Below are 17,504 nucleotides of genomic sequence, written 5' to 3'. Positions count from 1 at the left end.
TCCTCATAATAAGGAGGCCAGAGAGCCGGTCCAGAACCTCTGAGGAGCTGCCTGACACCAGGAAAAATGCCATCGGACACATGTCAGCCAATCATCCCTGAGCTCAGGCTTCATCTACCAAAACTTTGTGATGACTTAGGAATAGTCTTGTGCGTCTGATGCTCCAAACCGACAAATAAATGCACATTCGGTATTAGAAAACTCTCTGAAGTGCATTTGCAAGCGACTGTGCTCCAGAACCTGAAATGACCCTGCAAAAAAAGTGCAAGAGAGCAACAAAGAGTTGAAAGGGACAGACACTGTCTAACATTTGTATCTGATTGTGTTCTCGTGAGGTTATACTTGAATGTATGTGTGCAGTGGTACCATACATGCACAGAAAGTGATGAAGAGTGAGGGAATTGGCCTCTTAAACCCATTTGAATGTGCAACTAAGGACGATACAGTTGGCCTGATGCCTCGTTGGCAGAGTCCTGTTTGACTTGTATTCTCTCGGTGTGGCGCTCATGCCATTCATGTCATATGTTACATACCTCACCGTGTTCTTTCACAGTTCAAAGTAACAGGGTCTCGTCTCCAAAAAGTAAAAACATGTGGCTTTTGTTGCAGAGAGGAATGAACAACAGCATTCCATGTGTAACCACATCAAAGATCTTCCCTGCCATGGGGCTAAATGAGGGCAGACCGTCCTGCTCGCCCCTCCTGAGTGCCACTAATTAACCAGATTTTAAACGTGACACTTCCTCTTCATCAATTTCAATCAACTACAAGTATTGTTTTTTTTTTTTTTTTCTTTCAAACACATAGGGCTTCCATCAAGTGGGGGACAGCCGCACAACACGCACAAAGAAGCATTGTCTGCTGGTGAAAATGTGGTTAACAGGCTTGGCTATTACGGCCCGGCGGTTGCTGGAAGCCATGCGCACTTCCTAATATTCGTCTCACATGCGATTTCATTTTGAGAGAGGACGGAACTGTGGGGCTTTAACTTTGTGTGAGAGGGACGCCTCACAACTTCTTTTCTGAGCTGACAAGCTGGGGCTGCTTTACCCCCTCCCTGCTCTTCGCCCCCTCTTCCCCTCTCTCCGGTGGCGCTACTATATTTGTGAGGGATCTCAAGCCATGGAAGAGCACACGCAGGCTGCGTTGCCAGTCAAACGTGTTCGGGCTGTCAGACTGAACGGCTTCCAGCTCTGCGATCTGCCTCCTCTCCTCGTCAGTGGGAGCTGTTTGATCTGACAGAGAGACTCCATTAGAGACACAGGGAAGCTAAACTGCTGGGAGGTTGGATGGCTTCAGCAGTCAGAGTAGCAGCCCAGAGAGGAAAAGGTTTGCACACACTGTCTGGTTGCAATCTTGGTGTCTGCGCTGTGTATCTATAAATGTCTCGGAGCATTACTTGTCCTTTTAGTAGGTGTGTGTGGTTACATAGGCCAACTGGGCTGACATATTTTGGGGTGCTGCCGGGCAAAGGGGGTGATGACGGAGTGGGTAACGATTTCACTGCTGTGCAACGATGACGCCTAGAAAGAGAGGCTCTGTGCTCAGGTGTTGCGACGTCAAGTCTACTTGTTTTAGTAGTTTACCCTCTGTCTCACTGGTGATGACCTCATAAGCCAGCGCCACAGTCCGACAGAGCAGAGTAGCTGCTGGTGTGAGCGGTAGATTATGGTTTGATAAATATTCATCAAAGGATTCAGCCGCAAACTGTCACAACACTACAGTTAATATTTTTTTTTTCCCAAATAAAAGAATCAGAGCTGAACTCGGGTTAATGTCACCTGCTTTTCCTGTTCGGTAGCCGTTAGAAGAGAGAGAGACAGAAGTGAACTGATGTGGCGGCTGTAAAAGATTGGACGTCTGATCTGCGTGTGGCAGCTGGGCTCTGGCTCGGCGCTGGCACCGGGGGCTGCACGGCAGTTAAACTGCCGCTGGTAGGAATTGGAAATCTGTCGCGGGAGGTGAACGCAGCCCGGCTGCACAGGTGCTTGGACGAGGGGGGGGGCGTGTGACATTAGCAATCACAATACTGCATTTGTTTGTCACGTTCTCCATCTGTCCCTCGGCCATCCTCAGGAGCAGTCGACAAAATTACAGCAGAGCACATTTTGGCAAAGCCAGATTGAGTCAGGATAGCTGGGGTGTGTATACTTGTGTGTGTGTGTGTGTGTGTGTGTCTGTAGGGGGTGGGGGTGCTGTCACTTTGGCAAAGCAACTGCACATATTGCAGCGATTACCACAGCGGAAAAATGTTTTTCTGCAACATGCAATTACTACAGATTACAGATTGCCTTCCTTGCATCAGAAGCTCTCGCCAGAAAAAGGAGAAACACTGCGCATTTGTGTGTGTGTGTGCGTGCGTGTGTGTGTGTGGATTTGTGTATGCGTGTTGATGCATACAAACAGACACAGACGCAGAGACAAAGAAAGATGAGAAATGATTATAGCTCACACTAAAAACCACAACTGAAAAAAAATGGGGGAGTTGATGTATTTATGGGACTCATTTAGATTTAAAAGTTATTCTGACTCGCAGGGGTAAATAAAGGAAGAAAATACAATTTGTCCTTCACTGACTTGAATAAAAGCAGAGCCTTCATACATTTTCTAGTCCTTTGTCTATCATCATCAGCATTATGAAGAGTGTACGACGATGTCCTCGTGGGATACACAAGCTGAAGTGCCGCACGTTATATTAATTTTGATCGGATCTTTACAATCGGCTCTCGGTTACAAATCACCCCCCGACTATCAAAAAGCTTTTCTTCAGGTCAGCTAAACAATATAGCCTAAAAGTGGTACCCCGCCCGCAAGGCAGGGCCATATTTACAAACCCACCAGATCAAAACTCAAAGCAAAAAGCTCCTATAATAGCAGTGGGGCCTTTTGGCGAGCTTGCCATCCAGTTCTACTTTTAGTGGGTTTACAAAGAATAAACAGGCCTGCGAACCACATCATAGCATGCTGACTGTCATCGCGGGGTAAGTGTACCCGACGGATGATGTGAAGGCGGAGCGACCGTGACATTGAGGTTTACGGGGAGTCCCGCCACCGCCCCCCCCCCCGACCCAACCCCCGGCCTGCTTTGGGTGTGGGTTGTGCAATTGGACTGCGATGGAGAGGGTTTGGGAGAGGGGTCTGAGCATGTTCACGTCCCCATCCCACTGAACCCATCCATATGACCTTTTCCATGAACAGGAGAATAAGTTCTGTCTGCCACATGCGATTCATATGTTTTTAAAGTGTTTCAAATTTGATCCAGAGCTGGTTTCAGTGGAGGAAGTTAATCGATGACAAAAAGAATCAACGGTGGACTCACTTGTTGAGGAAAGTTGTCGAGCATCTCAGTGTAAAAGCGTATCTGCCAGGCTTGTGCGGGACACATCCTGGTCTTTTACTGCTATGTATCCATGGCTGTCTTTGCAGATGTCTGCAGGTGTAATCCAGGCCTTTACTCACATCACTGGCTTCTCATAAACCATCAGGGTTTAGGATCATTATCCTGTAGTGGAAATGCTCAGTTTTTCATCTTTAGCTTTTTAAAAATGTGTAATGGACAATGCAATGTTTGCTTCCTGAATTAGCTGCTACATCGGTGTATCCATGTTTTCCTCTCACAGTGACATTTGCCTCTAGCCGTAACGTAGACCCCAAAGCATGTTCCATTCACCCTTGTGCCTAACAGTCTGTGAGGTGGTCCTTTGACAAAATTCAACATCCCTTTTCCTCCAAACACACTCCACCTTTGTTCATTGTAGCCAAAGGTTATTTGTGAACCTTTGATGCCGACTTTTTTGTTGAGGATGCCAGAAAGATCCTGTTCTGATGACTCTAAGAACCTCATCTCAATGAACAGTCTTGTGTTGGGGTGCCATTCCCCTGTTTTCTTAGACCTCCACCAATCTTGTTAGTGTTTTTAGACAGCTTTGAATGTTGTCTAACAATGTCTGTGAACAAGGCATAGTCCTAGCGAGCTATTCAAGATCTGATACCGAGCTTTGAAGTTGCAGCCTTGGATATCCTGCTGGTCAAAAGTTGTGCAAAACTAAATCACTACACTAATTTATCTATGACTTTGAGGTCATCAACTGACTTGAAAGATCTATTATTGAGATGCAGCCAGATTGTAGTATTTAGATGCTGTATAGTATGAAATTTTACAGCTTGTTCCTACAGAGTAAAAGATAATAGGGTATAAAAAAATGCTTTTTGTGTCACGTATGAACATATTCTGCATCTTGTTGCAACATTTGACTACATCTGGGTTTGGGTTTCTGTTTTTTTTCTTCAAAACTGCATAATTTGAGCAGACTAGCCTTAAACAAAGATTAATAGAGCAATGTAGGATGTTTTTTAGAGCTACCATCAATCTGGTGTTATTGCTCAACACAATACACCTGAATCCATAGATGAGAACTTCAAAAGAGGTCATCTCTGACATATTTATAGTAAAATGTATCTGATGGGGAAAATATTACTAATGTAAATTCAAAACTGTCACTTTTTTAAAAAATAAACAAGTAATAGCTGACAGTTAAATGTAGCTGTAAAAAAAAGTTGAATATTTCCCCTTGAAGTCTAAAACTGCTTTAATTTAAAAAAAACTCATATGAAGTTCTTTAAACTTGTAATACAGCACAGTTTAAGTAAATATATTGAAATGACTTCTGCCATTGCTCTAGAGGATTTGGAAAGTGTTAGAAACATGCTTTGTATATCTGAGGGCGTCTTTAAGAAGCCCATTTACATTCAGCAGACAGAAATAAAAACCTTTTGCAGTCGTCCCCCAACAGCCATTACGCTGTTCACTTGATTCAGGAGGCTTTAATAAGCCCTCAGCTCCACTCTGTGCCTTTTATAAAATGTAAAGAGAGTATTAAAGATGCATGAGATGAATGTGCTCATTGTCTCCTCTGGTGACTGCTGCATCTCCGCTCATCATGCTTACATAGTAATTTAGGTGCTGGTTTTGGAAATGTCACCGTTCTCTTTATCTTCCCTGAGATAAAATATGCTCTCAACGCCTTCAAGGATCTGAAATTGGGGCCTGACACCCTTATGAGTTACTGGATATAGGAAAGGAGTATTGCAAGAGGCAAAAATATAGACATTTCAATTGTGATAAAGTATTTGAGGAACATTAAGAGCCAAAACTAAGTCAGATTACACAAATGTGTGACGCCCATCATTGAAACTAACACAGATGACCTTGATGGAGAAAAAGTAACAGACAAATTTATATGATCAAAATTGCTCAATATGTTTCCTATTTTCTTGTCTGAACATCAAAATGGCATAAATAGCTGCCAATTGTGATGTGCTGACACATTGTGTAATCAAAATTTGAGAAAGAATCAGCCATCAGAGCAGCGAGAGCCCAAAAGCCAAACAGTCTGTACCCACTCAGTGTTGTTTAAAGGTTTCTCCAGCATACTTGTGTATATAAACACTCTGACGCTAGAATATGATTTGGCTTTGAGGGGACTGGCACAAATGGCTTTGGTGACTTACATCATGCTTGGGAGTCTAATCACAGACAGTCATATCAAGCAGAAAAAAGTCCATTTCATAGCAAGCTACATTTCAACAACAAAATAAAAAAGGGGGGATAAGAAAGGAGGGGACGGGGGTAAACAAGCCCGACGTTCCACTGCCACCACAGAATTCATCATTCATACAAAAATATATAAAAAAAAATACCTCAAACTCCAACGTAGAGCTAATTTAATCCGAAAGGGATAAAACTCCATTTCATAGAAGTTGTCCATTCAGGACACTCATATTTCCAGCGAGCAGAAACCCCCGGCTGAAACTTGAGCAGACACTTTTCGGAAGGAATGCATTCGGTGGGTTGAGGGCCAAAGCTTGCCCTGTAATTTGTGAATGTACAGAAATGTGTGACCGCCACAGCTCCTCTAAAGATAGAAATCTTTGTCTTATGTCATCGCCGAACCTCAAACTATTCCTAATTGGCCCCATAGCCCCCTTTTCCAAATGAATAGCTACCCATCCCAAGGCTTATGTGTGCTAAGGCTGAAAATAGCCAGGGAGTTTACACAGACTAATAGATCAAATTCAGAAAGAAGAAGAAAAAAAAAAAGGCCGAACCTTTAAAGGGAGCTCCACGTATCCGAGACTTCTTCAAAGTGACTTTTAAGTGGCATTGAAAGCGGTGTGGGTGGCATTTAGGGACAGGTATACATTTACACACCCCAAAGGCTGCTGATGGGCTTCATACTCATATTAGTCTTTACAATCTGACTCATTACGCATGAACGCTCATGTAAGTGGGCTTTGGGTTTTACGCAAGGGACTCGACATTAGTTTATCTGTTTGTTTTTGGTAGTACTTTCAGGGAATCCTCTTTGGCATGATTACACACACACTAGGAATGGGCGATATTTTACCGTTCACGATATACCGTCAAAAAAATTCCCCACGGTAAGAAATTGCCATCTCGCGGTAAAAACGATAAAGGAAGGAAGGAAGATGAAAGAAAGAAAGAAAGAAAGAAAGAAAGAAAGAAAGAAAGAAAGAAAGAAAGAAATGAGCGAGGAAGAAAGAAAGAAAGAAAGAAAGAAAGAAAGAAAGAAAGAAAGAAAGAAAGAAAGAAAGAAAGAAATGAGCCAGAAAGAAAGAAAGAAAGAAAGAAAGAAAGAAAGAAAGAAAGAAAGAAAGAAAGAAAGAAAGAAAGAAAGAAAGAAAGAAAGAAAGAAAGAAAGAAAGAAAGAAAGAAAGAAAGAAAGAAAGAAAGAAAGAAAGAAAGAAAGAAAGAAAGAAAGAAAGAAAGAAAGAAAGAAAGAAAGAAAGAAAGGATGATGAGATAGGTTTATAGTTACAAAGGTGGAGTTGAATTAGTATTTTTTTTATCGTCATTTTTATCGTTATCGGGATAAATGCCAGTAATTATCGTGATACATTTTTTAGTCCATACCGCCCATCCCTAACACACACACACACACACACACACACACACACACACACACACACACACACACACACACACACACACACACACACACACACACACACACACACACACACACACACACACACACACACACACACACACACACGATTCAGGTCGGAAAAACTCAGATTAGGACACTTTGACTGATTTGTATCTGAAGGGATCGCTTTTCATTGTATCCTTGAAATGATGAGAAACATAAATGTTGAGGCCTTTTTCTTTAGAGGGGGGGGTTACATATCGTCTGGAGTTCTGTCTTGATTTCAGGCTCAGCCCACTCGGATCATTAAAAATCGTTCAGGGGCATGGCGGGCTCTGTCCTCAATGGCTGTGCGGCTGAAACCGTAGAAACTGTGTGTTGAAATGCAGAGGTCTAAATGTGACAGGCGCCCGGAGCGCACGCTACGGCTGAGTGGGGTGTAGCCGGGACCTGTGGTCGCATATTAATAATGAACCCGAGCAGGAGCACGACTTAAATATCCTCATTGTCACTGTCTCAGTCCAGCAGAACTGCAAATAGAAGCTACATGATAACTGATCTGATTAGAGATGAATATTTAGGGTTGCAACGATGATGTTCACATGAAGTAAAGGCGCACTGATTGGGAGCCTCATAAATATATATATATATATATATATATATATATATATATATATATATATATATACGCACAAAGCCCTTTAGTCGCAACATCCCTAATTAACACTGCTGCTTTGCATCCATCACAATTGTAAGAGAAAAAAGATACCAAAATGCTGGGGGTGGGGGGACATACAGTAGGTTAATAATTCCGATGCCAAATTAAAAGTGAAAACAATGAAAAGACAATGAAGAGTGAAAGTTTAATATTTTAACAAACGTAGGTTATAAAATATCAGAATATGATTAGTAAAAATGTGGAGATGTGCATTATTTGCTTGTATCTTTTTGCTCCCATCATTCGAGCCTGCAGCTCTGATGCGACAGTTGGGGGGAGTCAGGGGGAGAATCCGAAGCCACACACCGATGTCTCCAACGCCACTTAAGTGCACTCCATTTATTCTGGTTCAAGTAAACAAGTTAAAAACCGCCGCACAGACGGAGAACTGCGTGCACGCCAATAAAATGTTGTTAAAATGACACATCGATTGATTGAATGCATCTGGAATACGCTTAAATTAAAGTACAGATGACTTTTTAATTGTCTATTTTATTATCGGCTATAAATTAGTTTGAATCATTGAATGTTTAAAGAAAAGTGATTTTTTTTTTTTCAAATGAAAACCAAACGAAACCTCCCCGTTCGTTTCTGCACCTGTTACATCTCTAAAATTAACATACTAATTAATGAATAACAAACTCTCAGTACTGAAGATCCTTAACTATGTAAATGTGGAGTGTTTAAAGATATGCTTGAGAAATTTCTTGTAAATTTACAATTAAGGACTCGAAGACAGTTAATTCTGGGGTTGTTGTGTTTTTCATTTTTTATTTAGTTCTTTTTTTTAATTTAGACTTGGAAGTATTAGCTACAGCTGTCTCGTTAAACCAATAAAATAGCTTAAACATTTTCCTTTTCTTTTCTTTTTTTGTGTAATTTTAACTGTCGACAGTAAAGATTACAAGGATTCCAGCAAAAAATCCTGATTGTAGTTCAGTGTGGAAATGTTTCTTTCAGCTTTGAAGACACATCACAAACGCAAATCGCTGAACTGTTTGGACTAAAGCTGAATTTAATTAATGCTTCCGACTTTTTTCGGTGCACAGATGAAAGTTAGTGTCTCTCTGCAGATGTGAAATGTCTGCCTCCGACTGCCGGAGCCGACGGCGTTTGAAAAGGCAAATGCGCCAACTAGTGTCAGAGAGCAGCATGGCGACAGAGTGTGCAGGGTGTGCCGTCAATTAATGCAACCTTCAACTTCTCAAGTTTATAATAAATCCAGCCTGTGGTACACACGCGCCCGTGCACGCTCACACGCACAGACAATGATTACCTCCTTGCGTGTTTGATGTGGAGAGAAGGAAAAAAATAGACCTTTGCTTGGATGCTTTAATTTTCCTATTAATTCAGATCAGTCAATTAAGATGATAAGGATCTGTCTTAAACCCCTAATTTCACTTTATGACGATTTTATTTACTTGGAGACGAGGAATGCAGCCGCTAGATATATTGGCTTTTCAAGATGAATAAACAAGATAAAAACATAGGCCTGTATGTTCTGAAACCGTGTAATTTATAAGCAATAATAAGTGAAGGTGGTGCATGATGAGAGCTGATCGACGCACTGAAGATTTTACATCTTTTATATTATCATAGATTAAATTTAAGAAATCTGAGAGTAATTATGTCTTCATAGGCATTGTATGCGGCAAAACATTTAGTTTCTTTTTATCCCAGGCAGCGCGTAAATTCAAATAAAGTCCATATATATTAATATTTGTTCAATGTATCTGTTAAGAAAACCAAATACTCTTAAATCTCCCAATTTTCCTCTGACTACAGGAGACAAGAACACACGTACAAGGGAGTAGAAGAGAAAAAAAAGCACAGATAATCCATATATCAATAATTCAGCTCGTGTGTGACAACAGTGCAGGGTTGCAGAAGCAGGAGCGCAGAGCGCGATTGGTCTCTGAAAGCCCAACCCAACAGAGTCATTGGTGGAAATCATCTCCACACTCCCAACCACTAAACACTAAAATGACTAGGGTAAAATAATATCGCGGCACTCTGCAGTCTGTCCAGCTCCGGCTCCTTCTCGCCCCGTATCCCCGCGTTTAAGGATAACTTATAAAGGAACCCCGACTGGAGCGACGGGAGCTTTATTCCCTCCGACTCCACAATCACGGCGCTTTTTTGTGGGAAGATCCAGCCGGGATAAGGTTTCAAGAACTTTTACGCACGAACAGGACGGCTCTGTACTCTAAAACTACAGTTTGACTTAAGATTCGAGTGAGAGAAAAATTAAGTGTAGATTTTTCTCTTCTTTTTTTTTTCTTCCTCCGGCGGTTAAAGTGGTTTCATGTTGACATCTAAGAGAGCTCATTTCGCTTTTTAGTCCAGATATTTCTTAAAAGTTTAGAAAGAAAAACTGGACTGTCAAACTTTTTGGATTACCTGTTTACTATATTGTCACTCCTCGGTGTTTTCTTTCTTTTAGAGGACTCCGCAACTCTTTTTGACATTTTGAGAGAAAGCGCAAATAGTTGGTTGTGCGGAGACGCGGCATTTCAAGTTGTGCCTTACATAAGACCGGTACTTCACCGAGTGACTTCGTTTGTGCATTGTTTTGGGTTTTTTTTCTTCTTTTTTTTGCTGAAGATAGTGAAAATATTCCCCTTTATGCTTTTCAACTGACACATCATGTTCAGATGATCTAACGCAGCAGTGTTCAGCGCGCGTCGTTACTCTTTCTCATCCACGGCGCTCTCGCCTCCATCATTTGCGCTCACGGTGGACTCCTGAGACCAGCTCTCCGGAGGAGAGACAGAAAGAAAGAGAGGGGGGAGAAAAAAAGACCAAAAGAGACTCAGAGAGCGACAGAGAGAAGCAGTTTCCCCCCGTGCTCTCCTGCAGCGACCCAGTCAAGTGGCACTGACCCAAGCTGTTGTGATGCATATTCCCGTAGAGCCGCCCACCACCAGACGGTTCACGCCGCCCTCCACGTCTTTCCCCTGCAACAAGATCGGAGACGGCAACGGGGCCATGGCCACGCCGGGGCCCCTCAGGGCCAGGCCGGACACCCGGAACGTGGTGGACGTCCTGGCGGACCACGCGGGCGAGCTGGTCCGGACCGACAGCCCCAACTTCCTCTGCTCCGTCCTGCCGTCGCACTGGCGCTGCAACAAGACGCTGCCCGTGGCTTTCAAGGTAAGACTTCTCAAAATCCGAATTATTTTTTTAATCATTTTAAGGATGCACACAACCATTCTCTAATTGTATAACATGCATGTGTGAAGGAGACAAAAGTTGCGAAATTCAAAGACATGACACACAATAGGCCGACATGCCATTGCATTTATTTATATATAAGTTTCTGCAATTATTAACACATATCTGCAGATTAGATTTAATTGGCTTGACCTTGAGGGAGGTTCAAAATAATAACATCCTAATTCGGAGCACGAATTGCTACATATTATAGATCTCTATCAAGACGCAGAAAGAGATGAAATCGCGTTTATTAGTATACTATATATTTTTTTGGTTTTGTTCTACAAGGAAGGTAAATACTTGTGGTTTGTGTCATTCATGAACAATCTATTGTCTAAATTATGTGATAAAAAATATAAAATACAAGCAGGTAATCAATGATACGCCCATGTGCAAATATATGGCCTTTGTACTTCATTTTAATCACAATATTCAACATAGAGGCTGTTTATCTTTCAGAAGTCTAAGATGTTTATTGCTGCTATTTGGGATTAAAGCGTATAAAGATGTGTGTGTAAATATCCTCGGATGAGAGGAGGATGCAGTGTGAGTTACACCGCGTGTGCATGTGGGCTGACCCGGAGTGACCGTGCTTCCCCCGGCTGCAGGTCGTGGCTCTGGGCGACGTCCCCGACGGGACTCTGGTCACCGTCATGGCCGGGAACGACGAGAACTACTCGGCCGAGCTCAGGAACGCGTCCGCCGTCATGAAGAACCAGGTGGCGCGATTCAACGACCTGCGCTTCGTGGGCAGGAGCGGGCGAGGTGAGCTGGACCCCTGACACACACACACACACACACACACACACACACACACACACACACACACACACACACACACACACACACACACACACACACACACACACACACACACACACACACACACACACACACACACACACACACACACACACACACACACACACACGCATCTAGGCCTTGCACACAATGAGAGAAGTCTGTGCTTGTACGACACACGTTTAGAAACGTTTAATGGTAATCCTGTGTATGTGTGACTTTAAGTGGACTTGCAGAAAATAATTTTTGGGTGAAATTGGACAAAAAATATATATAATAAAACTAAATCGCTGAATTATTTCCACTGATGCGCAGATAGGAAAACCAGATCCATCCCCTTCAAATGCGCAGCTTTGAAACGGTTTTCTGACTGTTTTAGGCTGAATCATTTTGTCTCTTTCTAACATCTGCAAATGATTTCGTCGTCGGTATATGGCGAATGGCAGCATTTTGCCATCTGACGTCCACGGGTGTCATCCGAAACATCTGGCCTGCGTCACGGTGCGCAGATACAATGTGTCTGTGTAATTTTCTTAATCCAAGTGGATACAAATAATTATCCACATGGTGGAGGTCGGAGGATGTGCGTGGAAAAAAAAGAAAGAAAAGAAAAGAAACCACCTCGCAATTTATGTCCTGGGGCAATTTGTGAAATAATCCCAGCCCCTTGTTTAGAATAAATATTCAGCCGATACAGCTTTAACTCCAATAGATGCGTAATATTTATCATGGGTGTTGCGTTTAATTGCTGAATAGAAATTCATACATCAGCAAGTCTGTTTGCAGGATGTTGTGGTTAAAGCTCAGGCCTGCTGACTGACATTTTTGTGCTATATCGAGTAAATCAGAACCTCTCAATGTTAATGCATAAATAACTCACTGTCCTCAACTAAAAATGGTTTAAAAGCCCAATTGTTGACGGGAATCTTCAAGCGGACAAGGCTTTTATTTTTCTTATTCTTCACGCAGCCGTTTCTGGCCTGTTTCCTTCAACGTCAAATGACCTGTGATTTTATCGAAGGAAAATCTGATTATTATTCACATTTTTTATGTAGCCCACCTTTTATTTCCACAGTTCTTTTTTTAGTCATCAGACGCATTTTGTTTTTCAAACAAAAGACGTCATTTTCTCAGGATTATCATCTTTCTCACGCATGTTCTTTTTTTCATGCAGATGTGCTCAAGATACTTTTTTAAAAAAGAGACTTTTGCTGTAATATTGTTTGGTGCTATCTGGAATATATTCTCTCAATAATCCAAATCGCACCCGAGGGCGGACTGTCTGCAGAATTGGCGCCAGTCTTTTTTTTTTTTAAGTCTTAGTTTAATTCAGCGGGACGAAAGCAGATTTGACTCTGAACTAAAACGACAAATGCAATGAAGTGTCCTGATTTTTTTTTTTTAATTATTTTTGTATCTGTTGTGGCTGCGCTGCAGGAAAGAGCTTCACTCTGACCATCACCGTGTTCACGGGACCCCCGCAAGTGGCCACCTACCACCGCGCCATTAAAGTCACCGTGGACGGACCTCGGGAACCGCGCAGTCAGTACCACACACACACACACACACACACACACACACACACACACACACACACACACACACACACACACACACACACACACACACACACACACACACACACACACACACACACACACACACACACACACACACACAGTCATTTCTAGGGTGCATTGTGGTGACATGTGCGTGCTGCACAGTCACATCTCCAGAGCAGTTTTGAAAGTGATGCTCATGTAGCCCGTGTAGGTAAGGGAGAGGTGCATGTGTGGGTGTTTTGCATTTATGGCATTGCGGTTGGGGGAAGATTAAAAAAAAAAATGAAATCAGTTCACACAATCACAAGTGCAATAATCCACATTTTCTCACGATTAAATTTTGGGGTTAAACCATGCATGGGTTTGGGGTTAAGATGAAATGTCAGATCTTGTTAAAGCCTGGGTTTAGAGCACGTAGTGGCTCTGGTAAACCTCGAGAATGAAGGTAGAGCAGTTGATTGTTTTTATTAGAACAGCAGTGCAGGTTTGTGTGTGCGAGGCAGGAGGAAAAGGCCCAGTCAGAGGAAAGTCAAGCATATTAATGCATTTCCCAAGACCACTAAGAGGAGCTGAGTAAGTCTCCAAGCCGCAGGTGGCTGGACTCAGTGGTGTCCTCCTCCTTTTCCTCACACCCCTACCTTCTTCAGTGTTGGTCAGAGGGGTCTTACCTGCCCGACCGCATAAGTGCCTGGTTGATTTAACACGGGGCAGACTCCGGCCACCATTAGCCCTGGCAGGGGAGCCTCCGCCTGCTAAAGCTGTTAGCACCATCATTCAGAAACAGCTGCAGCGGTTTAAAGCTGCTGCTGAGAGGGATGGGGGAGAGTTGTGTTACTCAGATGAGTCAGTTGCTGAGGGGTAGAACCGCCTGTGTGTGTGTGTGTGAGAGTGTGTGAAGATGAGTCGAAGATTTTAGATTTCGTGACCTTTTCTAAGGAAGGATTGTGACGACAATGACTCTCGAGTGCAGGGTTTTTAGAGACCTCTGAACAGCTGGATCGCTGCAGTTTGCGTGGAGGAGGATATTTAGGATGGGAATGATTCAACTGATTCCAACCAGAGCACATAAAGAACAGAGCAAGTGCCACATGAGAGGGGATACGGCTGGCAAAGGGAGTGGAGGGCCATCACATGCCTGCCAAGCTGCATGCTATTTGCAGATACCAGTAACTGCAAAGGCGGGAAGGACTAGATAATAATAAACACTGAATGTGCGAGTGGATGGTTTCAATTTGATAGTCTTTTTGTGTGAAAGGGTAAAAAAAAAATGTGTGTGTGCATACATGTGTTCTCATGTGAATCTGCGAGCATCTCAGTTTGAAACCTCTGTACACATTGAAGCTGTCTCGTGTAAGTCTGTCAACACATTTTGGCTGCGGCTGAAGGCGTCAGCGTGGCCGTGCTACTTTTATACTGCTGCTGGGTGCTATTATGTGACACCGTTTAATATAGGCCGGGGAGAATTTAAGGCGCCATTAAAAACTCTGTTGCACTGTGCAGAGAGACAATTTACAGAACAAGAGAAAAAGAAAGAACGCTTTTTTCGCAAATCGTGATTTAAAAAAAAAAATGTATACAAAGTTGAACCTTAGCAGTTTATGTTATTTATAATAACGCTGGAAATGTTAAACACATGTCTATGGATATCATTTTCAATCACTGCGTCATAGATGAGAACATCCAAACAGCTGACAGTCCAATCATTTAGGAATGCAGCATATTTATATTATTCATTATGTTGCTTGTAATGAGCCCCTAAGATCTGAGTTCAAGATGACATTTCGGCCTGCTTGAGTATATTGAAGAACTTGTCGCCTCAAAATAGAGATCACACGAGATGATATAAAGGACCTCTCATATTTAAACAAGAAGCACATTCTGTGAGTGTAATATCAGTCATGTCCCAGCACAGTCAGAGAACAGGAACACACACTACCATTCAGACATTATTAAGACCATAAAAATAATCAGATTCTTCTCTAACCACAAGGCACCACATTATATTGGCTGTACAACATTTTGAGCCAAAGCAGACAGGCACTATTGCCAACATATAAAAACTACCAGCATTTTTTCATTATTATTCTCATCCTCAGAGACAGTTATATTTTCTCAAACAGCTTTGATCCCAGGTTTTTTTTGTTGGTTTTCGGGGGGGAGTTACGGTGCCACACAATGTGGGCTGCGTCTCGGTGCAGACAGCCTGAAGCCACACTTGGCTGACGCTTCGCTCACCTGTCGGCGGGCTGGCAGGCTCCGGGGCCCGCCTGCTCCGGGGCTTTACAGGCTGTTTGTGCAGGGGGGCCTGCATTTGCATGGCTGCCAGCCGAGGAACGGCAGGGGTTAGCATCGAGGGGGTGGAGGTTTTATTAATGTTTGCTAATCCTGTCAAGAGAACCTGATAGACAGGACTGCAACAGTGGCTTTTGCCCCGCGGCAAGGTAGCGTGCCTCGTGGAAAAAAGAAAAAAAAAAACGTTTGAGCAGAAAGTTAGATGCACATACGATACGGGCACAGTTGTGGGGAGACTCGTGTACTTTCACATGCCCAGACGCACGCAGACATGTGAATGGCCATTAACGCAGTGACAGCGCTTTGCTCATGAACAGAAAGTATGTTCAGCTGAGTATTTTTGTCTCCCTTGCTGCCGATTTCCTCATCAAGCATCCGGCATTCGTCATCACAACCACCCCCCTCCCCCCCTGCGTTGTTCTACCCCCTCCCAGATCTATCTGTCATACTTTATTATCAAACTTCTGCTCAGCTATAACTGGAAACACAACTGCTCTAACTGCTGATGACAGCTCTCCTTCCTCTTCTATCTGAGAAGCAGCTTTGACAACATATCACATCCAACAGCAAGAGACGACATACAGCGCCTGAAAACGAGGGAGTAATGAAACACTGCTATCAGAGCCCCAACGAAGGAGTCACTCTCACAAATGAATCCCTCAACTATATTTTTCCTGTGCTTCACAAGCTCTCGCTTGAGCATGACATCACCTGTTGCCTGTTTGCTTGTGAGTGGAAGGGACGATTGTATTTCTGTCTGTTGACCTTAAATTAATCAGTCTCTGGGCACATCTTACCGTGAGTGTAGGCCGTGCGCTCGAGGAAGGCACCGAAATATTTTGAGCTTGTGGAAAGATGCTCAGATATAATTTTCACAAGTAGAAGGGAGAGGGGGAGGTGAGTCACTTTCAGAGCCTGAAAAAAAGAAACCGTGAGATACTACCTCGACAGGGTGGAAACATCTGATCAAAAAATGGCAAAAACGCTTAAAAGACACAAATGCAAACATTTAATTTCAACACTTGCAGAAAAGATGACGTTATGTAGTAGAAAACAGGTAAACTGGACAATCTATGAATAAAACTTCTCTAACTATGCAGAGAATATTTTAGGCTTTCACTCCACATGTGTGACAACATCAACGCTTTAAGTTTAAGACTGTGTGTTAACAGTTGAATAACTATTTTTCAAGGCCAGTCGCAAACCAGAAAACTTCACCTGTGTTTCAGAGCCGAAATTAAGCATGTATGTTGCAGTTTTTCCTGCCTGTTTTACCTCATTGAAGTCACAGTAGCAGTTGGTCTGATCATACTTGAAAATAATATACATGATGACATCCTTACAGCGGACATCATCCTGCAAGATACCCAGTGTATGCATGTATGGAGTTGGAGGCGATACACTTTATGGCCAAAGCACCCACACATGCACCAAAACTGCACAAGCGCTGTTGTGTTTTGTTGCGTCTATTTACTCGGCTGGGTGTGCTCGTGCAGCTCCGGCAGGAGAATGGTGGGCGTGGAGAGGGAATCGGGGCGGCAGAGGGGGGCACGTTGGAGTTGGCGGATTGATTCTATTTGCATTTGGCACACAGACTGTACAAGGTATGCAAATAGACAAACAATGACATTTGCTGTGTTATTTTTCTTGTGATATTGCAGTCTCTCTGTAAAGTAAACAGAAAAGATGGCATGCATGCTGTTGCATTTGCGTGTGCGGGTGCTCGGCTTATGCACCTGCCAGGTGCATCTTTTTAAAAGGCTCCCTCTGGGCCACGCCCATGCTCCACAAATCACATGAAAGGCTCACCCTTGGTGCGAATTGCTCTCTCAAAGGCAACTTTGATGTTTGAAAATGGAGACGGATGCCTTTGAAAGAAAGGCCTACAGGTGTAGCCTGTCAGTACCAGGGGAGTGGAAAAAAAAAACAGTTGTATGTGTGACTTTGGGTGCTTTCCTGACTCTT

The 17,504-nt window shown here is 43.0% G+C and overlaps 1 protein-coding gene across 7 annotated transcripts in view; it reads left to right on the top strand.

Moving 5' to 3' along the window:
• runx3 (RUNX family transcription factor 3) overlaps window positions 1-17,504 on the top strand; it is a 52,302-nt gene that overhangs the window by 8,205 nt on the left and 26,593 nt on the right. For 6 of the 7 annotated variants that reach the window (XM_061744178.1, XM_061744177.1, XM_061744176.1 and 3 more), the window contains exons 3-5: window positions 10,580-10,821; window positions 11,493-11,649; window positions 13,123-13,227. In XM_061744178.1, the coding sequence (XP_061600162.1) occupies window positions 10,580-10,821; window positions 11,493-11,649; window positions 13,123-13,227 (504 nt within the window). Of the gene's footprint in view, window positions 1-9,541; window positions 10,822-11,492; window positions 11,650-13,122; window positions 13,228-17,504 lie in introns of those variants that run through there. The other variant, XM_061744175.1, reaches the window with a different exon arrangement.

The sequence above is a fragment of the Cololabis saira genome, chromosome 16, assembly GCF_033807715.1.
Source record: "Cololabis saira isolate AMF1-May2022 chromosome 16, fColSai1.1, whole genome shotgun sequence".
Taxonomy (NCBI): Eukaryota; Metazoa; Chordata; class Actinopteri; order Beloniformes; family Belonidae; genus Cololabis; species Cololabis saira.
This window is presented reverse-complemented; position numbering and strand designations above follow the sequence as displayed.